The sequence below is a fragment of the Acartia tonsa genome, chromosome 5, assembly GCF_053477335.1.
Source record: "Acartia tonsa isolate MP-2025a chromosome 5, ASM5347733v1, whole genome shotgun sequence".
NCBI lineage: Eukaryota > Metazoa > Arthropoda > Copepoda > Calanoida > Acartiidae > Acartia > Acartia tonsa.
The window spans coordinates 45,979,939-46,005,219 of record NC_137264.1 but is presented as its reverse complement, the minus strand read 5'-3'; the positions used below and the strand labels follow the sequence as shown (position 1 = coordinate 46,005,219).

At 32.9% G+C, this 25,281-nt stretch overlaps 3 protein-coding genes and 1 long non-coding RNA gene across 4 annotated transcripts in view; 3 read left to right on the top strand and 1 right to left on the bottom strand.

Moving 5' to 3' along the window:
* Window positions 1-11,061, bottom strand: part of LOC145319644 (juvenile hormone esterase-like) — an 84,109-nt gene extending 73,048 nt beyond the window's left edge. The window contains exon 1 of the mRNA XM_080161914.1: window positions 11,004-11,061. The gene's annotated coding sequence lies outside the window, so the exon portion shown is untranslated. The remainder of the gene's footprint in view (window positions 1-11,003) is intronic.
* Window positions 2,007-25,281, top strand: part of LOC145319646 (uncharacterized) — a 40,911-nt gene continuing 17,636 nt past the window's right edge. The window contains exon 1 of the mRNA XM_080161918.1: window positions 2,007-2,033. The gene's annotated coding sequence lies outside the window, so the exon portion shown is untranslated. The remainder of the gene's footprint in view (window positions 2,034-25,281) is intronic.
* On the top strand, window positions 16,583-20,990 carry LOC145319642 (uncharacterized). Its single transcript, XM_080161913.1, has 2 exons — window positions 16,583-16,745; window positions 17,048-20,990. Exon 2 carries the CDS (start codon window positions 17,497-17,499, stop codon window positions 20,089-20,091), a length of 2,595 nt encoding a protein of 864 aa, XP_080018039.1. The 5' UTR covers window positions 16,583-16,745; window positions 17,048-17,496; the 3' UTR covers window positions 20,092-20,990.
* On the top strand, window positions 21,638-22,747 carry LOC145319650 (uncharacterized). The gene is made up of 2 exons (XR_013879979.1): window positions 21,638-22,406; window positions 22,709-22,747. It is a non-coding gene; the product is annotated as an uncharacterized LOC145319650 (long non-coding RNA).

Sequence of the window (25,281 nt, the reverse complement as noted above, 5' to 3'; positions counted from 1 at the left end):
ATAAACAACACAATGCCTCCTCCCTTCTTTGTCAGATCTATCAGAAATTTGTAGTTTTAGCAGGAAGGGAGGGGACATTGAACGTGCCCAAACATGTATTCTTATTCGTTGGCTTATAACTTTGGGTGGTACTTTATTTGATTTTAATTGGTTGGTCAAAACTAGCAGTGTACATACTTTTCCACCACTAAAGTCAACCTACAGAAGAATTGATTTTGTTTATCATAGTTGGGAATGTACATTTGAATGTTCCATACGGATGTGCGGAAGGGAATGTACAACTGAACAGGAAAATCTACAATAAAATAATTGAATTGAGCGACTACTGTAAGTATGTGTCAATCAAAACAAGGATGACAACATCTATAAAAGCGAAGCACTAAAACAATAAGAAAAACGGACATAAACACTTGTATAGTGTCAGAACTAAATAATCAGAATATGAATGTATAAGAGTCGAAGCAAAATCGTAAGTAAATTTGTTGAAAAACTGCTTTATACAGGATAATGTTCATGGACATACTTACATTTTTAGGACTTGATTATAGAGTTGCTTCTTTTAAACAATTGTACTTTGAGGTCCCAGGAATCAATATAAAAAAAATCAGATTAATCGAATAATTAGATCACATAAAAATTTGTGTTAAAAAAGTAGAATAATCAACATGTTTAAAAGGGCCGTATAAACATTCTGGTAATGATTACAGAGTTGCTACGCTTTCTAAATCGTACCTAACTACTAAAGGAATCACCATGCAAAGTTTTAAATCGATAGGACAATTCTAACTTGCCTAAATTAACGACAAAAGCTATCTGTCTCGAACGAACGTACAGACGGACCGACCCTAATTATAGAAAAGCTTCGCTTTTAATAAAAGTCGTGATGTAATAGGAACATAAAATTTAATCTTTCATTAAACTTTTCTTTTATATCATTTGCGTAAGATTTCAGGGATGTAAAGGGATAAGACAATGGTCTATATATTCATATACATACCCAATAATGATGCACAAAATTGCAAAATTGTTAATTTATCAGAACCAATCTTTAAAAGTGGGGAAAAGTGCAAAAAATCTTATTTTCATTGATTTGTTTTTGATTTGCATATCTTTTTGGTTCACCTGTATTTCCCCCAAATGCTGTTTTTGAGATCTTGTGCTTCATTGGTGCTGATTAATAAGAAATTAACAGTAAAAACTTGAAAGATGCATTTACATTTGATATTTACATTAAAATCATCCTAAATGAATAACAAAGCTGCTATTCTAAAATTTTAGATTTACCTATTTGTTTGGTTCGCAGTGTAAAAGCCAGAGAGGGATAGTACATTTGGCTTTTTATTACACTAGTCCCCGAAGTTTTATAATAACGTTTTCTTATTCGTTGGCATAACAACCTTGGGGACTTATATTTAATTTTGATTGGTTGGTTCATTACTTTGTAATTGTAATCTACAAAAGGGGTAATTTTGTGTATCATCATTGGGGATGTACTTCAATTTATAAGGCGGTTGTCTTATCCTTTAAGATCCCTAGTAAACGCACAGAAACCATTTTGAAATGGCGGCCTATACGCGGTTGAAGGGCGGCTGCCTATCCCCCCTAAAAAATGATATAATAGAAGTGCTTACACCACATTTAAATAAAAATTATTGGTATCATTTTTTCTAGTGTCTAGACAAAAAGCAATATTCAATAAATATATATAAAGACTGTTCTTTCAATGTTGATAAAAAAAAATATTATTCAACTGGGCTAAAACTGGTTTTGAGGTGGTTGTTTTCTTTATGGACGGGTTTACCAAATTACACAAAAGTTGTTTAAGATTATATTAGCTATTTTCCCAGAAGTTGAATTTTTAAAGGGGCTCTTGATAAAGAAATCCTCCCTAAAAATAAATAACATAAGAATATTTTCTAAAATGAAAAATAACCTAATACATCTTGTAGTTAGCGAGATCTTTTGGTGAAAATGGTTAATTATTTCTTATTTAAACGACCAACCGAATATTGCTTGATTCACTTCTACAAGAGACAAAGTGGATTGAAAATGATTGATAAAATCTAAATATATCTTCATGTCTTAGAATAGTGTATATCTTTTTAAAAATAAGTTGAAAAACATACTAATTTTAAAACAATTTAGCCTTTTCCATTGCTGCGGCTTTGGACAAATTAAAAAATGCTGAATTGCATAAATATAAAGATAAAGATAGATATACCGACTAGCTATCTTAAATAAAAAGCAAAAAAGTTGATACAACTTCTTTAAAACATTAAATTGCAGATATTGTCCCTAAAGCAGTAACCATTATTTAAGTATTAATAGATGAACCTATATCTCAAATAGGTTGCACAAATATTTTTTTTCATCGCATCTTATTATAGACAGCTTTAAGTAGATTTCAAAATTAAAAATTAAAAGATTTTAACCAGTTTTTTTTAACTCCAATGGGAAAACAAAACTGGTTTTAATATTAGGATTTTTATTTTAATATTCATGGAAAATTGTCTGTAATATTTCCTATACATAATTCTTCAGTTGATTGGTTAAGAACCTAGTCTAATCCAGCGAATCAATCTGTTTCGAAGCCATACTGAAAAGAACTTTTTCAAACTCCTATATGATAAAACTAGCGGATTCGCCCCTAGCCTCTAGGGGCTGTGCCCCAAGAGTTTTGATCAAACCAATTTTTCGTATTTTAGATATAAAAGAAAATTTAAAAAAAAAAATTCTTTTTTTTTTGGGGGGGGGGGTAATTATTTTATTTATTTTTTTTTTTGGGGGGGGGGTAGTCGATCCCACTATTTTAATTTTAGTTTTAAAAAGAAATTTTTTTTGGGGGGGGGTATTTTTCATTTTGGGGGGGGTTGGGGGTGTCCCACCCCCAAGAAAATAGTTATAAACCTTCCCGGGAACTATGAGAAGCTACCCTGTTAAGGAGAACCCGATCGGTTCAGCGGTTAGAGAGATCCTTCGCTACAAACAAACAGACAAACAGACAAACAAACAGACAGACAGACATCGTTCTACTTTGTATTATAGATTGCGCACAGCAATAGAAAATGCACGAAATCATTGCCTTTTTTGTGTATTTACATGCACTGCAAGATTCCTTTACTTTACTGGCTATTAAAGATTATTTACAGAGTCGGTTATGCTATCCGTTATGACTCTCAGAGTATTATTTATCAATTGCATCGTATTATAAACAACCGCGAATAGTGAAAAGATTAATGCCAATTTTGTTGGCATCAAGGGCAAAAATCACTTTTTATTAGCATATATATCATGTTTTTTTAATGGAAAAATGTTTTTTTTTACATAATGATTAATCTGGATCTAATATCGATGGATGAATTATTTCCCAAATATTGGTGTCATATATTTATGTTAAAAAGCTTACTTCGTGTTAAACAGAAGCAAAAGAAAATAAACTATTCCTTTTCCTTATGAAGTAAATTGTTTATGAAATTGTTATATGAAACTCTAAATAAAATTTATTTTTAAGAAACTTTCTTGATTGTCAGTAGATACTTAAAAATACCTATATTAGACAGAGATATAAAGGGATAAGACATTGGCCGATAAATAAATGTACATCCCCAATGATGATACACAAATTTACCTTTTCTGTAAAATAAAAGAAGTGGTTGATACACATGGACAATCAACTTGAAACAACTAATCAAATTCACTTGCAGTCCCCCCCAAGTTGTTAGGTCAACGAATATAAGAAAAGGTTATTTAAAACTTTGGGGACTAGGGTAATAAACAGCCCATTGTCCCCCCTCTCTCTCTCTGCTTATATCATATTTATTAATGATACCTGCCATGACTACTCTATTATTGTATTGCTTAATATGGATATCATCATTCATATTTTTTCTAGAGTGTACTTATTTACAAAATCTGTTTATTATTCTCCGGCTTAGCAAGGATTCTGCTTTAGGCTTTTCAGGTGTTTCCATACATTTTTAAGTTTTAAGATAGGCAGAGATCTAAAGATATAAGACAATGGCCGAAAAATTGACATACATCCCCTATGATACACAAAACTACCCCTTCTGTAGATTACAATTAGTGATTGAAATGTTTGAACAATCAAGTTAAAGAACCAACCAATAAGATTTCACTAAAGTCCACAAATTTGTTAAGCCATCGAATAAGAAAATGTTATTGTAAAACTTTGGGACATCTAATAAAAAAGCCATTGTCCCTTCTCTTTCTTTGAAAATTATAGCATTTATTTCATTTAAGAAATTGCTTGTGTGTTGTTCTGCTGTATTGGATAAAGATTATTTAGGCTAGACTAATACATCAACACCGTGTCTGTTTCAGATATATATTATTACTAGCGGCTTCGCCCCTAGCCTCTAGGGGCTTTGCCCCAAGAGGTTTTATCAAACTAATTTTTCGTGTTTTAGATTTTAAAGAAATTTTTTTTTTAAATGGGGGGGTATTTTTCATTTTTTTTTGGGGGGGGGGGGGTTAAAAAAATAGTTATAAACCTTCCCGGGACCTATGAGAAGCTACCCTGTAAAGAAGAACCCGATCAGTTGAGCGGTTAGCGAGATCCTTCGCTACAAACAAACAGACAGCCAAACAAACATCGTTCTACTTTGTATTATAGATATAGGTCAGGGAGGAGGTAGGGCACTTTTGGATGTTTTTGCACTAGTTCCCAAAGTTTTTTTAATTTAGCTTCCTTATTCGTTGGCTTAACAACTTTGGTCCTTTTTATCAAATTTTGATTGGTTGGTTCATTAAGTTGTCCAAACGTTTCAACCACTAATTGCAATTCAAAAAAGGGGTAATTTTGTGTGTCATCTATTAATTGGCCATCGTCTGCCATCCTAAAGAAAAAACAATAAAACAATTTTTTGATTGTTAAATTTCTATTTTACATGGTGCAAATGTTAAAGTTTTTAACAATTAGGGGTTAGTACTAGTGCAACTTTTAATATTTTTGGTAAATCTATTATATTCTGGGGGTCCTTTAGGATGATGCATAGGATATTGTATAGCACTAAGATTGTATTAATACTTGTAAACCTATTTCGCCTGGCTGATTTACTTTTATATTGAGATTATATACTCATTAAGAAACATGAGTAAATAGATGATACATTTATCTTGTTAAAAGCAAAGTATTTCTTATAATTTTCTACATCCGTCCGGAAGGGTTTGCTCTTTTTCATTAACTTAGACATGTTAAAATTGTCCAATTGATTTCAAACTTTGCATAATAATTCCTATAATAACAAGGTACGAATCATAGCAACTCTATAAACGTTGCCAGAAAGTCTGTACGTCCATTTAAAACATGTTGCTTTTTAATATTTTAAACAACAATATAACTATCCTATTTATCTGAAGTTTGAAATACTAATTCTTATTACAATAAGTTACAATGTTAAAAGCGAACAATCAATATAATCAAGTCCTAAAAGTGTATGTATGTCCTTAAACACTATTCTGTATTCAAACAGTTTTGCATCAAATTTACTTACAATTTTGTTTAGACTTACATATTTATAATTATATTCTGCTTTTTTCAGTTCTGACAATTTATGTTAATGTTCATTTGTCCTATTATTGCATTGCCAGTTTAAAAAAGATATATATCTTAAATATGAAAGAATCTAATGTCTTTGAAATTGAAATCCAAATTTTGATAGGTAACATAAATAAATAAATAACAAAAACACAAATTGACAAGAAATCTCCGGTTATTAAAACAAAAAAGTTCTGACATTTAATTTTAAAATAATGATTTTATTCTGTAATTTATAAAATTTGATATTCTATCATTAGAAAATACCAAAATTGTTGTTAGTCTATAATTTAAATGTAATTTAGAGAATGAAATAAGTTTGGGTATAAATAAATAATGAAAATAATGCATTTGATTTCATTTTGATATCATACCTAATTGTTTTTAAATTACAATTTAAACAAGGCTAACAACATCCATAAAAGCGAAGCTCAGAAACGCAAGACAAACATTTAAACTTAGTAGAGTGTCAGAACTTAATAGAATATATAGGTATGTAAAATATATATAAAAGACTAAACTAAATTTAAATAATTTGATCCAAATCGTACCTAAATGTTATAGAAATCATCATCCAAAGTTGGAAAATGATAGGGTAGTTCTTACATGTAAAAATTAATGAAAAGAGCTAAACGTTTCGGACGGACCTACACTAATTATAGAAAAGCTTTGCTTTTAAAAAATCAGTCAGTCCGAATTTCAATTGCTTTACTTTGTTTTGTATTTTAACACAAGAATATTGTCATGTCAATTCAAATATTCAAATATTAATTAGCAACTAGCGACTGTGCCCATGTTTTCTAGGGGATCTGTAATTAAAGGGCTATAGACATAGCAGAAAAATAATTTAAAACCATCCCAAGAATAAAATCTGAACTTAAACAGCCTAAACCCATCCCGAAGTAAAGCTTACCTTAAAAGGAGAATTCAATCCGTTCAGTAATTATTGATACATGAAGCTTTAGACAAAAAAAAACCTGCTTCTTTATAAAATTGGATTTCTAAAGCACTTTGACAATATGTCAGCAATGTCAACCATTATAAAATGCAAAGTAGTCAGCATAAAAATAAAAACTATGTAATATTGAAAAAGGTATTTAATAATAATGATTTAATATACTAATACCAAGAAGGAAGAAGACTGTTTATTACACTAGTCCCCAAAGTTTCATAATAACGTTTCCGCATTTGTTGGCTTAACAAATTTGGAGACTTTTATTGGATATTATAATTGGTTGGTTAATTAAGTTGAGTGTTCAACCTTTTCAACCACTATTTGTAATTTACAAAAGGGATAATTTTAAGTATTATCATTAAAAAATACAAATAAATTTATTGTCTTATCCCTTTAAACCCCTGCTTACATACATTAATATATAAATGTTTGCTTTTGACAAAGTATAAATCTAATTCTATTTAACTACAGAAGTATGTTTGTGATAGATTTCTATTTAACAAATTTAGAATCACTTTAGAGATTTACACTCACCGCATTATAATTTCGGGATAGAGAAAATATTTTGGAAAATAAAAAAACTATTTTTTTTAGAAGCACATCTAAACAAAATATTGATCCTAAGAGATAGGATAATTGATGTTAAGTTGATTATCAATTCCAATTACAATAAGCCAAATTACCCTTTTTGTAGACTTATTAATGATAACGTTTTGACATTGAAAGTTTGTACAACCCAATCTAAATTTATTAGAGTCTCCATGTTTTTAAAGTAACCCAGTATTAGAACGTGTTTAATAAAACTTTGGGTACCAGTATAATTTACGTTCCAATGTCCCGTCCCTCCTTGGATTTAGTTCTTTTATATATTAAAAATATTGTTTTATACTTTGGTAAAGTCATAATTACTGAAATAAACAATTATAGCTTAACCATAGAAAATAAAACTCCGAGAATTTCGCAGCGATAACAGGAGAAAATTTATAAACAAAACAATATAAATAATTTTTTATTTTTTTATTTTTAGTATCCACATTTTTACATTGATCTTATGATAAAATATTTTTGTCTGAATTCAAAGATCTCGGAAAATGCTGTTCAGAATTAGTTGTTCTTTTTGAGGAAACTTGAAAATCTCTTTGGTTGGTTTTAGACTATATTTGCCGACTTCCCCCTAGAGGCTTGCGGCAGAGCAACTAGAACCCAAGTTATAAAATATTTTTTTGTAAAGTAAATGATGTTATAAATCATAACTAATCATTAAAGTCTGTCACTTTGAAAGCTTATGCCGAAAAAAACTGTTATTATTTCCATTAATTTTTTTCTTCTCGTATTCATTCGTAACTAGGGGCTAAAAAAAACTGGTTTTAATCGTATAATTGTACCTTTTTATATCTGCGGAAAGCTGTTTATAATACGATGTGAGAAATAACTATTATTGTCTTGAGGTAAAAATTTTTTTAATACATAAAATAAGAACATAAAAGTATCATTAGGTAAGCTTTTCATGATTTATAATAACACCGAAGTTAACAATTGGCGTTGTAAACCAAGAATCAAAGGGATAAGACAATGGCCTTTAAATTAATGTACATCCTCAATGAAGACTGCAATTAGTGGTTGAATTGTTTGGACACTGAACTAAATGAACCAAAAAACAAAATTCTTAAAAGTCTCCAAAGTTGTAAAGCAAACGAATAAGAAACCGTTATTATAAAACTTTGGGGGCTAGTGTAATAAACAGCCCAATATCCCCTCTATCTCTTTGTAATAAACCATAAGATTTTCACAATTGATTATGCACAAAAAAATAAATTGAACAAATTTTCCGAAAGGATAAAATACATATAAAATGTACTTAAACAAGGATAAAAACATCCATAAGTAGCGAAGCTCAAAATTTATGGATGTATATACGGAAAAAGTAAACTATAGAGCAGTTTCATAAAAAAAACATTAAACTAAAAAATCATGAAACCTTGTGAGATTTATAAGGTAAAAATATAAGAATCTATCTAGCACCTCAACCAATAAGCAAATCTTAATAAAACTTTGTGGGGATATGTAAATTGTAAACTTATTTAATCCCTTAAAATATTTGCCGTCCATCTCGAATAGAAGTAAAGAAAATCATGAAAACTCAAAATCTAGGAATCAAACTAGCACCCCAACAAATAAGCAAATCTCGATAAAACTTGATATAAAAGTATGCAGAATATGAAAGTATTCAATTGGCGAATCTTAATGAAACTTGGTGAAAATATAGAGAATGTTAGCATAATAAGTCCCTGAAAATTTCAGCTCTCTATTTTTTATTGGAGCCGAGAAAATTACGTTTTTACTTTTCTGTCTCAGACAGACAGATGGACGGACAGACAGACTGACATTATGAATTATAGAGAAGGTTCGCTAGTAATAATAACTAAACTAGATTAGAATCAGGGCTTCATTAAGTATAAATACAAAGAAATAAAACAATATTAATAAAAACATTTATCTTTGTAAAGTATAAGAATGTATAGGGAGCGACGTACTGTTTAAACAAACAATAATTTTCACAGTTTTAGACAAAAAAAACGAAGCTAAAAAAGCTACGCTTTATAATACACTAGACATTTCGGGGTTCTTAAGGGAAAAGACAATGGACGATTAAATTTATGTACACCCCAAATTATCAGGTAACAGGATGTGTGTGTGTCTGTTTGTTTGTACCGAAGGATCTCGCTAACCGCTGAACTGATCCTTAACAGGTATCACCACCCTCACAAGAGAAATCACAAAAAAAAATCTTAAAAAAAAATTAAATATTCGTAGATTCTTAAACGCAACAAAGAAATCGAAATTTTTTTAACTTTCTTTTAAAATTGGCCGTTGGAATTCAACTTCCCTCTTCTCAAGTTCCCGTAGAGGCCTCTAGAGGCGTAGCCGCTAGTAAAATATAAACTATTAGAGGAAATGCTTGGACACTGTTATTTTATACCCATCAATCAATATTAAATAAAAGTTTCTTAGGTTGTAATCCAGCGAATATGAGAATGCGTTTAAAAACTTTGGGTACCAGTATAATTTACAGGCCAATATCCCCTCCCTCCCGGGTATAAATTCAATTTTAAAAACACTTTGTCTTTTTATCTCTTTGAACTGCAAAGTCAAGAAACACGAAAAAATTCAATGTGGTACAAAGCAAAAACTTAAAATGTCATAACTAACATGCCAACGACTTGCAGCGGCATAAAGAAAACTGCAATATTTTATAAAATCCCTTTTCAGTGTTATCATTTCCGATAGATATTAAATATTTGTACTCATTCATTTTTTTCTATCTTTTAACCGCAGACAAATTTAATATATATTAAATTAACGGAATGTTTGTATGTATGTATGTATGGGAGTTCGCTATGATTTCGTAAAAGGCAGAATCGATCGTCCACAATTTTAGGGAAGTTTTCCATTGGTCTATTGGATGGTTTTATGCTTTTTGAGAAAAATACCTTACAAAAAAGTTTGATTTAAGAGTTGGTCCTAGAGGCTAGGGGCGCTGTCAATATAAGAAACATAGAAACATTTCAATTATTTTTTTAAAAATCGACCAATAATTTATGAAACATTATGATCTTAAGGTGAAAAAATCTATTTTTGTAAACTTTTTCTAAACTATATTTGTAAACGAAATAATTGGGTTTTATTCCTAAGAAGTATATTGATAAATTTAAATGGAAACTTATTAGGTATAAAAAAAAACAATTTTAAGACTAGTTTTAATAACAAATCAATGATATTTCTTTCTAAACGAATAATTTTAGTTTCTAAATTGATTTATTTAAAGGAACCCTGCAAGAAATAAACCGCTTTAACTGCTGAAAGCCTGCCATAAGTAGACACAAAACCAAAAATTTGAAGCCTCCAGTTTCAATAACAAAAAAATTACAGACATTTTAAAATGTTTTTTTTTATTACAATGAAAATTTTGAAAGATTGTTATTGCTTCTGATAGAAATTTCAGTATTAAATTACGTCGTCTAGAAGCAAAATTAAAAGCTTATTTTTGTCAGAAACTTAGGCTGCCAGTAACTGATAACATTTTACAATAAAAACACCCCTTTTCATAGTCAAAATCTCTTTTAAAAATTCGGTTTAAATTACATTTGTAAGCGTAAAATCATAGCGGGAAAAAGTTAAACTAATGTAAGTAATTTAGATGCTCAACTGTGATTGCTGCCAAAAATAAGCTTATAATTTTCTTTCTGGGCGACGTATTTTAATAATGAAAATTTTATTATTAGCAATGAAAAACTTTTAAAATTTTCATTGTTCTAAAAATATAATTTTGAAGTGTCTATAACTTTTTTTTGTTATTGAAGCTGGAGGCTTCAAATTTTGGGTATAGGGTCTACTCGTGGCAGTCTTTCAGTAGTTAAAGCGGTATTTTCTTCCTTTATCAATTTAATCAAATTAGGTTGAAAATGTTTGCTTATGGTTATTATTTCTTACCTGATGTAAACAGAACCTACGGCGTCTGACAGAGCAGCAGACTCATTGTCTAGCCTCTGAAATAAAAGATTCAAAATGCAAAAAAAAATATTTTTTATCTTATTTTTTTTACATCTTAATTGGAACTGATGATGTATTAATTTAGTGAAACAATTGTATTTCATGAATAAAATGAGAGAAAAAATATGTTGTGTAGTATTTCTGCAATGTCCGACACATGACACTAGTTGTCAGAGTAGAGAAATGCCATGGCCAGTCAACAGTCGCAACTCTTTACCATACAAATTGCGAGCTTCCAGAGAAAAGTCGGGTTGGTTGTCAGCCGGGTAATACTTAACCTGATACCTCGTGTATTCAGACAGAAAAGGAAAACCTGTACCCAAAAGTTATATAAGGCTGTTAGACCTGACGGTATTATGTCATGACAACCCACTCCCCCCCCCCCCTCCCCATCTTATAAGATATAACTTTTAACTTAGTAAAAAAGTAAACAATGTCACTAAAAGTACACCCTTTATTTAGTTAGGCATGATTTTTTTTTGTTTAAAAAATGTCAAAAAACATGTTATGTTAAAGTGATATAAACTAAACATTGGAACGTTGAACTGGAAAAAAAAATAGAAAAACAACTCTAGATTAAATAAGTCCCCAAAGTATTGTAATAACGTTTTCTTATTCGTTGGCTAAACAACTTAAGGGACTTTAGTTAATTTTGATAAGTCGGTTAATTTAGTTAAGTGTTCAAACGTTTCAGTCACTAATTCTAATCTACATAAGGGGTAATTTTGTGTATCATCTTTGAGGATGTAAATCAATTTATCGGCCGTTGTCTTATTGCCTTCAGATCCCTGATATTATATAGCTTTTGTATCGGTTGACGCCCCCCCCCCCTCACTACGTTTCTGATATACATCCCCAATTAAGACAAACAAAATTACCCCTTCTATAGATTAAAACTATTGTTTCAAATTTGGAGATTTTCTTTACATAAAATCTATATAAAACTTTAAAAATTACAATTGTGATAATATTCTGACACTATGTTTTCTTTGAGCTACGCTTTAACAAATATTGTCATCCTTGTTCTATACTATTTCTATTTTCTAGGACATAGAATTAAGCCATAGTTACAAGTTATAACTCTATACTGAACATGTGTTTAAGAAATACATTTAAAAATCATTAATAGCAAATATATCCTATTATATAAAGTAGTAAGATTTTTTGTCTGTAGCGAAGGGTCTCGCTAATCGCAGAACCGATATGGTTCTCCTTTACAGTGGAGCTTCATAAAGGTCCTGAGATGGTTTTAGGCTATTTTATCTTGAAATAATTAAGTCTGGTAATGGTTTTATGCTATATTTCTGCCCTTCTATATTCCTTTAAAATACAGAGCCCCTAGATGCTAGGGGCGCTACCGCTAGTAATCTAAGATCTCACAACAACGACAAGACATATAGATCAACAATGTACAGGGAAGATTTTCTTGGATCTAGTTAGGTTTTAGGCTATTTTTGGGGTGGAAATCATACCCAAAGAGAAAAATAGTATATAAAAATAATTATTTCAAATACATTATATGCTACTAGCAACGCCCCCTCCAGAAGCCTGTAGTGGCATTTCAAGTGAATCCCTCCCCTCCCCCCCCCACCCTTTTGCAATTGAGTTTTGGAAAGAAAGAAAAAATATTTAAAAAATATATCATTTTTCTTGGTGTAGGGATCATTTTTATAGAGATGGTGGAGATATTCTCCTCAAAAATAGTTAAGAACCTTCCCTTGACCTAAAAGAAGCTTCACTATAATGAAAAACCATATTGTTTCGTCGGTTACCAAGATGCTTCGCTACAGACATAATACTAACTACTTGTAAAAACTGTTTCTATAAATATTTATCATATTTCTGTGTATCACTATCTAGTATGTAAGCCACAAAACACTGATGATTAGAACACTTTGTATAAATGAAATTTACATGCTAGTTATGCACTTCTGTATTTATACTAGGGTTGGGCCGGATATCCGGCCATTTTAAATATCCGGCCGGATACCGGATATTGAAACTATCCGGTTACAGGATATCCGGCTGATTTTTTGACGCCGGATATCCGGTATTTTGCCGGATATCGAACGTTGGCCAGATATCCGGCAGGAACCGGATATCCGGCATAAGAAATCAGCCGGATATCCGGTATCCGGCCAAAAAAGTATCCGGCCCAACCCTAATTTATACATATTGTGTTTGAGGAAAACAGCAAACAGAAAGATCGATAGGATAGTTAATTTTTAGGATATCGTCTTTAAAAAAGACTTCTCTTAATACAGGATGATTATATTCTTGTTATATACGTTACCAGCGGTTACGCCCCTAGAACACTTGAGGTAGGGGAAGAATGGGGGGAGGGGGAGTAAACCCCTCTCCATTTTAGATTTTAGTTTAAAAAGAAAATGGACCTATGAGAAGCTATAAATACTAAAGAAGTTCCATATCAGTTCAGTGCAGTGGTTAGAAAGATCCTTCGGTTCAGACACACACACAGATAGACATCCTGTTACTTTTTTATATGAAGGATAAGTTTTTCTTTTTTTGTATAAACCCTTTTTTATAAGCATGTTACTACACTGAAAAACTCATGTGCTTGTGTATTTTTATAAATTATGTCAGTACAAAATTTAGATTGACAACATCCAAAGGGCAAAGCACAGATATAAATAAACAAATAACCGACTGACAAACTGAGTTTTAGAGTTGATTCTTATTTATATGGAGAATCTTCACGAAAATTTCATAAGCTTGTTTTATGTACAAGTAAATAACATTTCCTAAAGAGGCAATACATAACTTTTATATAAGATATTTTTTATGCTCATTAGCTAAATGGAACGAATATTTTATTTCGTAAATTTTGTCACGTTAGAATTGTCCTATCGATTTCAAACTTTGTACGGTGATTGCTGCAGTAGTTAGGTATGATTTGATAAGCATATCAAATCTATAATCGTTACAAAAATGTCCGTTCGTCCATTTTAAACATGTTGATTTTTTTACTTTTTAAGAACAAATTTTTATGTGATCTAATCATCCGATTGATCTGATTTTTGGTATGTTGATTCCTGGGACAACAAAGTGTAATGTTATAAGCGAAGCAAATCTATAAACAAGTCCTAAAAATGTAAGTAAGTCCATCCATAAACATTAGCCTGTATTAAAGCAGTTTTTCAACAAATTTTTCTTACAATTTTGCTTCGACTCTTATACATTTATATTCTGCTTATTCCGTTCTGACACTCTACTCGAAAGTTAAAGTTCAGAGCTTCGCTTTTATGAATGTTTAACTAAATTTACTCAAAATTTCAAAATTGAAAAAAAAATTCTTAAGAGGATAATACCAAGTTTTTAAGCCAACGAATAAGAGAGGGTACCTATTGACTTTGTGTACCAATATAATTTCAAAGTTTTCTCCCTCCCTCCATGAGTTACACAGTAAAATAAATGACTAAATAGTGCAGAATTTAAATAAATTATTATGGATCATGTCAAAAAAGTTTTCTAAATAAAACGGGAATAAAAATTGATATTTCAGGTATTTCTATCTTATACAAGGATAGGCATTTAGGTTATCTATAGCTTTTTTTAGTACAATAATGTATTTTATTGGCGGTTTTCCTCCAATTGCAAATGGACCATAAACTAAATACGTATTTTTAGCATAGTTATAATTAGGTTAAGATAAATAACAGTTGAAAGAGTCCAAGAGTGATAGTACTCGGCCCTGTAAAGGTTATTTTTACAACAACAACAAAAATAATTTTTAGGAGTATCAGAGGCTTAAAAATACTATTGAGTGAAAGCACCATTTAAGTGATTTAGATGAGGTTTGATTTAGTATTCAATCATTATATAAAATTTTCTCTATAAGTACCTATTTAAGCACATAACCACAACTTTTTATTATTTTTTTAAATAAGGTAAGTGGGCAGTTTTTTGTGTGTTTTATTGTTTTACTATAGGCTAGGTTATATTGGTTACAGGAGGCAAAAAGAAAAAATACTTCTTATTTTCTTATTTTTTAAAAAGGTAAGGGGAGTGTTTTGTATTTGTTAGACACTTTAGGGAGAGCACCATCAAAAATACAAAGTAGAACGATGTCTGTCTGACTTTCTGTTTGTACCGCTAAACCGATCAGGTTCTCCTTAACAGGGTAGCTTCTCTTAGGTCCCGGGAAGGTTTATAACTATTTTGGGGGAGGGTATCACCACCCTCCCAAGAGAAATCTTTAAAAATCGTTTAAAAAAATAAAACATTTAAAGTGACACAAGAGGCCTCTAGGGGCGTACCCGCTAGTACATTATATTTTAACATGTTATGTTTCTGATCCGCTATGACTAATACAATAATCTATATATATATCAAATACATATGTACTTACCATTCACATAATTTAAAATTTAAATATTCAATTTATTTATACAACTAGCTGCTGCGTCTCTACTTTATCCTTTCTAAATAATCGCAAAGCTTTCGGTAGCCTACCCCCTGCGGGGGGGCTAACATAAGTTTTTTTTATTAAACTTTGACTAACCCAAACATAACCTACCTATGTTGTTTTATGTGTGTAATGGTTACAATTTTTTCTTATTCTCATTAACTGTAATTCTATAAGATATTAAAATATAAAAATAGCGACTTCGCCCCTAGCCTTTGCCTCAAGAGGTTTAATCAACCTAGTGTTTCATATTTTAGATTTTAAAGAAAGGTTTTTTTTTTGGGGGGGGGGGGGTTGGGGGTGTCCCACCCCCCAAGAAAATAGTTACAAAACTTTCCGGGACCTTTGAGAAGGCGCCCTGTAAAGAAGAACCCGATCGGTTCAGAGGTTAGCAAGATCCTTCGGTACAAACAAACAAATAGTCAGACAGACATCGTTCTACTTTGTATTATAGATAAGGTAATGTTTCCACAACTAAAAAATAAAATTTAAGCACAAGGGTAAAAAAGTTTTTACATGCGCTAGAAAATGGAAAATTGGCAAATTAAACCCCGAAAAAGAGATGGATTGATTGACGTCACACGGCTCATTTTTCAGACACTTTTTAGAGAGTCAAGGTGATTTGGCAAGGTACATACTAATAAATAGACGTTAATTAAATAGGGAAGAAATATGCTGTAACAATCAGAGAGGGAGGGGACATTGGACTGTTTTTTATACTACTAGCGGCTACGCCCCTAGATCTCTAGGGGCACTTAAGGTAGGAGGGGGAAAAGTGGACCTCATCACATTTTAAATTTGAGTTTCAAAGGAGTAAAAAAAAATATTTTTTTTTGGGGGGGGGGGGAAGGGGTGAAGACACCCTGGTCAAAAATAGTTTAAAACCTTCCCAGGACTCATAAGAAGCTTCACTGTAAATGAGAACAATATCGGTTCAGCGGTTAGCGAGATCCTTCGGGACAGACAAATAACGCTTACTACTTGTCTTAACCTCTTTTCGAGGAAGCTTTGTGTTTATCAAGTGCAAAGTTAATTCCTTATCATTAATCCTAAAACGAAGTGCAAATGTCGTCTTTTAATGACTCTCCTTCAGTAATAGACGCGGCATGGAATGTTTATATGCGCCCACGTTTTTTCACTTTTGAATGAGACATGTGTGTGTGAAGATTTCGGAGAACAAAATTGGGCCTATCATTGGTCTCATTGAGTGTGAACTACCCTAGTATATCAGGGATTTGAAACCATAAGAGCTTCAGGTAGAATTTGTTAATTCGATTAAGAAGTATGGTGTATAGGACGATTATATGTAGTTTTAAAAAAGGGCTTTAGCCAGCTAAGCATGAAACTTAATTATGATTAATATATGTTTTAGTAATTTTTATGTGCCTTATTGTTGCATTTAACAATGATTTATTAAACCAAATAATTTTCCTTTAAAAGCCAAAGTTTCCAAAGATTCTTTAACCATAAGAAAAGAAAAAGATTTTTTTTAGTGCTCAAAGTTTTAAGATAACGAATAATATTTTATTCTGTTTATTAATTGATCTTGTAATTTCAGGTCTTTTGAAATAATTTCATCAATAAATCTATATTCAAACCTGCTGTTGAAACTTGATGGTTCCTGGTATTGGGGGTTTTGTATGTTCGCCAACTGATCTCGTGAACTTCCCGCTAATTCGGAAGTCCAAGCTCAACCAAAGTGTCATGGTTGAGACAATTTCAAAATATCTGATGAATAGGCGTTAGCATTCATCAAGAGATCAATAGCATCTAGATTATTGATGCAAAAAAGAAAGAGCTGCACAAGCAATTTCGAATGAATGGAGTTTGAAGGAGCTGCACAAGTGAATTTCAAATAACCTGATGGTTGAAGGCGCTGCACAAGCAATTTCAAATGAATCTGAAGAATAGGCGTTAGCATTCTTCAATAAATCAATAGCATGTAGTGTATTGATGCAAAAAAAACATTGACAATTTTTCTGTGAAATAATTACCTAGTGAATCAATATGGTGCTCACTAAAAAGCAGAAAATTGAGCGAGCTATCGCTATTGGCAATGAAAGGCTAGAGGTGTTTGACGAACAGATAAAAGTGTTTTATGAAAATCTAAAAGCCTGCCAAAGTTTTAGTTCATGTGAAAATGTGAATTTAAAATCAATTCGTGACATTTTTAGTGAGGTCAAGGACCAATCTGACCTAATAAAAAGTCTAAAACCTGCCGTGGATACTAGTGAGCTGCGCGAGTTCAAGCGTGATTTGGATGAAGCTAGTGAGCAGAAAACTGTTGCTGATAAAGTTTATGCGTCGTTGGAGCAGTGTACAAAAATTCTGTACTGGCTTGACAATGATTCAGACGACGCGAGGTCAAGCACTGTCGCCAGGAACCTCGACGTCATTGAGAAGGTGAAGATGGACATGGGAGTGCTTAAAATTTCCGTGGAGTTGCGCCAAGAAGTACGTGATATGTACCGAAGGCTTAGAGAGATGGAACGTCGTTCATCTAACCTGGATGAGAGTGGGACACCTGCCATGCTCTCCAGAAGTATGTCTGCCGTGGATATTCGGAGTTCCAACCCGCAGTATGGGCGCTGGGATAACAGTTTGTTGCCGTCGTTCGACGGTACTGACACGGATTACCCAAACTTTAAACAGGTCTTTAAGGATCTATGCTCTGGTTATGGATTTGCTGACCAGAGGTTAAGTCTGATGTTGTGTATGGAGAAGGTGATAACCAACCCGGAACTACGCAAGCAAGTGTCAGCGATTAGAGATCATAATGAACAATGGGCGTTTCTTGATCAGATGTTTTTATCAAACACTCGCCGGTTCATGAGGATTTTAACTAAGTTGAACAAGATGAAACCTGTGGATAAACCTGTGGACGTGGTTAGCGCAATTGCTACCTTCAAGAGCATGATGCAGGAGGTAGAAGCCATCGTTGGTTCTGCAGCTAAGGATTACAATCACCTAACTCTTATTCATATTTTTAAAGACAAGTGCCCTGAAAATTTGAGAGACAAAATTATGATGGAGCTAGGTAGCATGAACCAACCAAACATCCAGAAGATTGTAGAACTGCTGGAGAGGACCAGGGGTGCCATGTTGGCCGGTGATATGTCCTATGACAATGGCGCCGGCAAGAGAAATCATGATAGAGCTGCCGCCGCGCAAGTGTCTGGCCGCAGTGACAATGAGAATGGAAAGGCTGGAAAGGACAAGGCTTCCAAGTGGAACAGTGCATGTCCTGTTGAAAATTGCGAGGATAAACATCCTATTTTCCGTTGTCCCACATTTAAGAAGATGGATGTTGTTGACCGAAAAAAAGTTGTCCAGCAGAATAAGTTGTGTGAACTCTGCTTGTGTGATGGTCATGCTGCTGACAATTGTAATAAATCGGATAAGCTTGGTGTCTGTGGCACCAATAATTGCGACGGTTATCATAGTCGTATGTTGCATGAGGCTAGTGCTAGTGTGAATACAGTCTACAAATCAAGTTCTGCGCCTAGCACCTGTACCTTCCTGCTGCAAATAGTTCCAGTTGTAGCACCTGGCGGCGGCGCCTGCCATGCCGCCGTCATGTTTGATACTGGTGCGAGTCTACCACTTATATCTGAGAAGATGTCCCACAAGTTGAAGCTGAAATCTACCGGCAGATATACAAACATTTCTGTTGCTGACGGTAGTGAATCATCCTGCCGCAATGTGGTGTTCTATCTGAAGGACAGGGATGGTAACTTGAGAGAATTTGAGGCAGCTGTTATGCCTAACCTCGGAGGTGGCAACGAGATGCGCTCGGTCCATCCGGAAACCGCCGCCGAAATATTTAAGATGCCGCCAGAAAGATTTACATATATTAGTGGAGGCTTAGATATCATCATTGGAAATACACATCCTGACGTGTTTCCATCAACCTACCAGAAAGTGGGCCAGTCTATGTTGTGGCGAACCATTTTTGGTAGTGGTTTTATCTGTACAAGTGCTGACTATGGAGCTGGTCAGCAGAAATCTGCATATAAAGCTGCCGTAGCGGTGGATAATGAACCGGTTGGTACTGCCGTAGCTGTTGATAATGAGCCGGTTGGTACTGCCGTAGCGGTGGATAATGAACCGGTTGGTACTGCCGTAGCTGTTGATAATGAGCCGGTTGGTACTGCCGTAGCTGTTGATAATGAGCCGGTTGGGTCTGCCGTAGCTGCTATTGATAATGATGTTAGTTGTGCTGCAGTTATTCCTGATGATATTGGTAACGATACTGTAGCCGTTGAGAATATTGTTACGGCGGGTATTGAGCCGCTGAATGATTCGGTTCCAGCCGGACAAGAGCCGACGGGAGTTTCGGTTCCGGCTGGACAAGAGCCGATCAGAGTTTTGGTTCCAGCTGGACAAGAGCCGACGGGAGTTTCGGTTCCAGCTGGGCAAGAGCCAATAAGAAATTCGGTTCTGGCCGGACAAGAGCCGACGGGAGTTTCGGTTCCGGCCGGACAAAAGCCGGTAGATGATTCTAAGTTTTATGACAGTCACACTTTTATTACTTGCCCTGGTGCTGTCATGAATCAAGAATCGACTTGGCTGCTGCCAACCTTGCCGCCTGATACAGGGTAAGAGGCCTGCAAATGGCGAGTGGAAATATGGCGGGTGTTGCCGCCAGAAAGTCATTGAAAAGTTTCAAACCACACATATCTAATCTACAACACAAACTATTTATGTGAAAATGATCATTAAAGAAAAAATATTACAAGTTATATATTAAGCTTGTGAAGGGAACCTAAAAAGGTTCTGCAAAGAATAAGTATTCATTATTCAACTAATTTTATTGTTCATATTTAAGCACAAAAATTCTACAAAATTGTTTAGACTTTTAAAGCAGATTTTAAAAGATTTTGTTTCTTTAAGTATGATTTTGAAAAGCAAAAGTTTGTGTGTATTAACTACCAAATGATTTTGCAGATTTTTTTTAGATTGAGAAAAATAGATTTTTAAGAATTATTTTTCGAGGTATTTTTTTTTCATGGTTCACGTTTGCTTAAAAAAATGTTATTTCTCAGATTCTCATATGAGATAATGCATTAAAGTAAAGAACACAACATGTAAAATTATTATGATAATGTTTAAAATATTTCTTATTATTATTTTAAAAAGATTATCGCAAAAAATCAAGATATTTGTTTTAATTTGTAAGCAAATAAAGTTTTTTCTTTCACTCCGGAGGCAAGGATTCCTAATAATCCACGCGTAAAGATTTTTCTTCATTCCGAGAGCAGAGATTCGTAGTAATATATGTACCTAGCGATTTCGGACAAGGCAATTTTAAACCTTGAGAAGTATTTTATAGCAATTATTTCCTAGGTACATATATTTTCGTTCATGTTTAAATATAAACTCTATTTTCTATGAGATAAGCATTTATAATAATGAACACGATGTATGATATTATTAAATTATTGATTATTATTTATATGAATATCACAGAATTAATTTAAGATAAACTATGCATATTTTAAATTAACCTTTCCTTCATTTTTATCGCAGATATTGAAATAAAAGCGGTTTAAAAAAAAATTATGATTAATAATTGATTCTTATTTTATGGAAATTGAGTTTTTCTTTTAGTAAAAAGCTACATTTTCATATGCCTATTTTTATGCCTAAAAATAAGAATCAAATGAAATGCGATTAAATATTCTTCTATTTCATATGCTCAAATTTAATTTTATTGAGTTTAATTTCTTTTCAAAAGTACAATTCATTTTAAAACTTACCTGAAAAGTTTAACAAAAAGGAATAAATGTGTCGAGGTTGCGTGATTCGATATTTATTCCAAGAAAAAATCAAGTATTTTTTTAGCAGATTTTTTTAAAAATTATATATGAATTTCAATCAAATAAAACATTTTTATTCAGATCAAGGAATGATTGAAAATTCATATTTAAAGTCTCATATTTTTACAAAGAAAAATTGGTATTTTTTATAATTCCGATGAAAATTCTAACAAAGATATTATTATTTTGCTATTCTTAAGTATTAAAAAGTTTTATTGTTGATTAAGATATTACAGTTCTTATTCATTAGGTTTGAAAAACTTTCTGCCCAAGGATTTTGAAAAATTTTTTCTTACTACTCTTTTGATGCTTAACAAATTTAGTTTTAAGTACCTATAAATCTTAATTTTCTTGTCTAAGATTTATTTCGTTTTATTTTACCATTATTGTTTACATTTCGACCTGATTTCGTAGGTACTTATTGATTTATTTATAATGATTTATTACCTATTGATTATGAAATGATTATTATTTAGTATAAGTTGTTATATTTACAACATCATGATTAATAGGATTATCCATTTTAGGATTTGTGTATGTGATCTTGTGATTGTCATGTGCATGGAATGTTGTATGGTACAAACCAATCCCCATCCTTCTATCCTAAAATGTGAGGTATTATGAGTCCTAGTGAGGAGTATAATATTGTGTATGCATTTCTCGGGGTTTCATTTAGTTAGGAGCAAAATTGTCACGTTTTCGGGATGTGGCCATTCTCATGTGATTATGGTGAGTTGAGTTTAGTGAGAAATGTTGCTAGTGCTCAGCGCAAAAAAACCTTGAATCTCGTTAAGGAAGTTAATTTGACTTTCAAACGGGGGGTGTGTCTTAACCTCTTTTCGAGGAAGCTTTGTGTTTATCAAGTGCAAAGTTAATTCCTTATCATTAATCCTAAAACGAAGTGCAAATGTCGTCTTTTAATGACTCTCCTTCAGTAATAGACGCGGCATGGAATGTTTATATGCGCCCACGTTTTTTCACTTTTGAATGAGACATGTGTGTGTGAAGATTTCGGAGAACAAAATTGGGCCTATCATTGGTCTCATTGAGTGTGAACTACCCTAGTATATCAGGGATTTGAAACCATAAGAGCTTCAGGTAGAATTTGTTAATTCGATTAAGAAGTATGGTGTATAGGACGATTATATGTAGTTTTAAAAAAGGGCTTTAGCCAGCTAAGCATGAAACTTAATTATGATTAATATATGTTTTAGTAATTTTTATGTGCCTTATTGTTGCATTTAACAATGATTTATTAAACCAAATAATTTTCCTTTAAAAGCCAAAGTTTCCAAAGATTCTTTAACCATAAGAAAAGAAAAAGATTTTTTTTAGTGCTCAAAGTTTTAAGATAACGAATAATATTTTATTCTGTTTATTAATTGATCTTGTAATTTCAGGTCTTTTGAAATAATTTCATCAATAAATCTATATTCAAACCTGCTGTTGAAACTTGATGGTTCCTGGTATTGGGGGTTTTGTATGTTCGCCAACTGATCTCGTGAACTTCCCGCTAATTCGGAAGTCCAAGCTCAACCAAAGTGTCATGGTTGAGACACTACTTTATATAATAGGATAATAGGATAGTCCCCAAAGTTTTTGATAACATTTCTTAGTCTTTGGCTTAACAACTTTGAACACATTTCTTGAATTTTGATTAGTCAGTTGAGTGTTCCAATGTTTCAACCCCTAATTGTAATCTATATAAGGGTTAGTTTGTTTATCATCACTGGGTATGTACATCATTTTATCGGCCATTGTCTTATCTCTTATGATCCATGGCACCAAGAGATAATTAATTAATTTAAGAGCAAATTTGTCCATATGCAGCGCAGCTAAAAACCAACAAATAACAAGGATAGCCTAAAACCACCACAAGACCAGTAGGTATATTCCCTGAAGAGTAGAATCCGATCGGTTCAGTGGTTACCGAGATCTTAAGGGACAGACGGGCAGACAGACGGACAGACATCATTCTACTTTGTATTATAGATAAAAATCCATTGAATCAAATTGCAGTTTTTAACACTAGGAGATCAATTTAATTAAATATTTTTTTTTCATTTTAATACATGTAAAAAAGTTGAATAAATCTTGTTTAGAAAATAAGTAAAATCTAAACTTGATTCATCCCTAAAAATTTCAGACATCTATCTTGAAAAGGAATTGAGAAAATTATGAAAACTTAAAAATCTAGGAATCGATCTAGCACCCCAAATAACAGACAGATGGACAAAACAATGTATAGATTAGATGGGCATATGTCATAGGAATCTTCACTAAAAATTTCAGCTGTCTATCTTGTAAAGGAGAAAATCACGTTTCCCCCATAGCGTTACTGACTGACGGACAAAGTGAATCATAGAGTAGCTTCGCTACAATAAAACCCAACCATTTTAGACACTATGACTAAAACAAAGTGTTTGATATTTTAAAAATACACTTAATAACTTTTTAGAAAAATATGAAATAACAAATAATTAATCTACAACCCTTCGTCCCCACTATCAATATTTACCAGAATTTTAAATGCATTAAATTTGGGTAGAATTATGTTATCTTCTTATAGATCCTGAATCAAAGCAATAAAATGTAAATATATTACAGGTGAATAATAATATTATCAAATAATATAGAAAAGGCAACATTTAGGAGGGAGAGGCCCTTGGGTAGATATACCACACTTTTCTGGGATCTTGCTGAGTCAAGTATCAACTGTTGGGAATATCAAAGGATGACTCCATGCAAAATTTGAGACGGATCCGGCCAAAACCGGCCGTGAATTTTATGAAAAACCGTTTTTTTCCGGTTTTTAGGGGGTATCTGTAAATCGATTCAGCTGGAGCAAAACCGGTTAGAGGTACAAAAAATTTTACTTCACATGAAATTTAGCCAATGCAATTGCCTACAAAATTGTACTTCATTATCAACTTGATTGGACAACTCTTTCCCCTCCTAAATGTCCATTAAAACCTCGGAAACAGCAAAAATCGCCAAAAATCACGCCTTCGGCGGCAAATAACGGCTAAACGGTCAGCCGGAGGCGAATGAAACATAAATAAAGAAATGTCTGCCTCAAAAAGTTGTTCAACATGAAAGAGATGCTTGAAGTCTCTAAAACGACTCCTTCCCCTCCTTTAAGGGGAAAAACTGAAAAAACGTGATTTTCAAAAGTATGCCCACTTCGTGGGTGTGGGGGGCACTGAACCCGTCACCCCAGGGTCACCAAATATAAAGTCTAGGCGGCCCACAATGCTGAATTTTCACCAAGTGAAAGTCTTGTGTCATTATCTCTTATGAGAAAAAAGTTATTTATTAATTAAAATTTCAAATTGTGATTTTTTGATGGATTTCTTTGATGAAATGACAGGCCGGTCAATTTTTAGGCCATTTTTTGCGGTTTTTGGGCCGTCACGCCCATACGGTTTGAGATAATCTCACGGGACCTTTTGCCCAACCTAAGTCTGGTTATTTGTGAGGTCTAAGAAAAAAAATAGACTTACGCAAAAGATTAAAATTATAATCTTTACACAGAAAAATGGCACTAGGTGAGGGTTTGAGGGGGCAAAATGAGCCGACCAGCGATTTTTGACGGCACGCAGCGACGTCGTGCTTCATCCAATCCGGGATTTTTTTCTTCTTAGACCTTACAAATAACCAGGCTTAGGTCGGGCAAAAGGTCCCGTGAGATTATCTCAAACCGTATGGGCGTGACGGCCCAAAAACCGCAAAAAATGGCCTAAAAATTGACCGGCCTGTCATTTCATCAAAGAAATCCATCAAAAAATCACAATTTGAAATTTTAATTAATTAATAACTTTTTTCTCATAAAAGATAATGACACAAGACTTTCACTTGGTGAAAATTCAGCATTGTGGGCCGCCTAGACTTTATATTTGGTGACCCTGGGGTGACGGGTTCAGTGCCCCCCACACCCACGAAGTGGGCATACTTTTGAAAATCACGTTTTTTC

Coding starts and splice junctions, on each gene's coding strand:
- LOC145319642 (XM_080161913.1), top strand. CDS start 17,497: ATGGTGCTCACTAAAAAGCAGAAAATTGAGCGAGCTATCGCTATTGGC.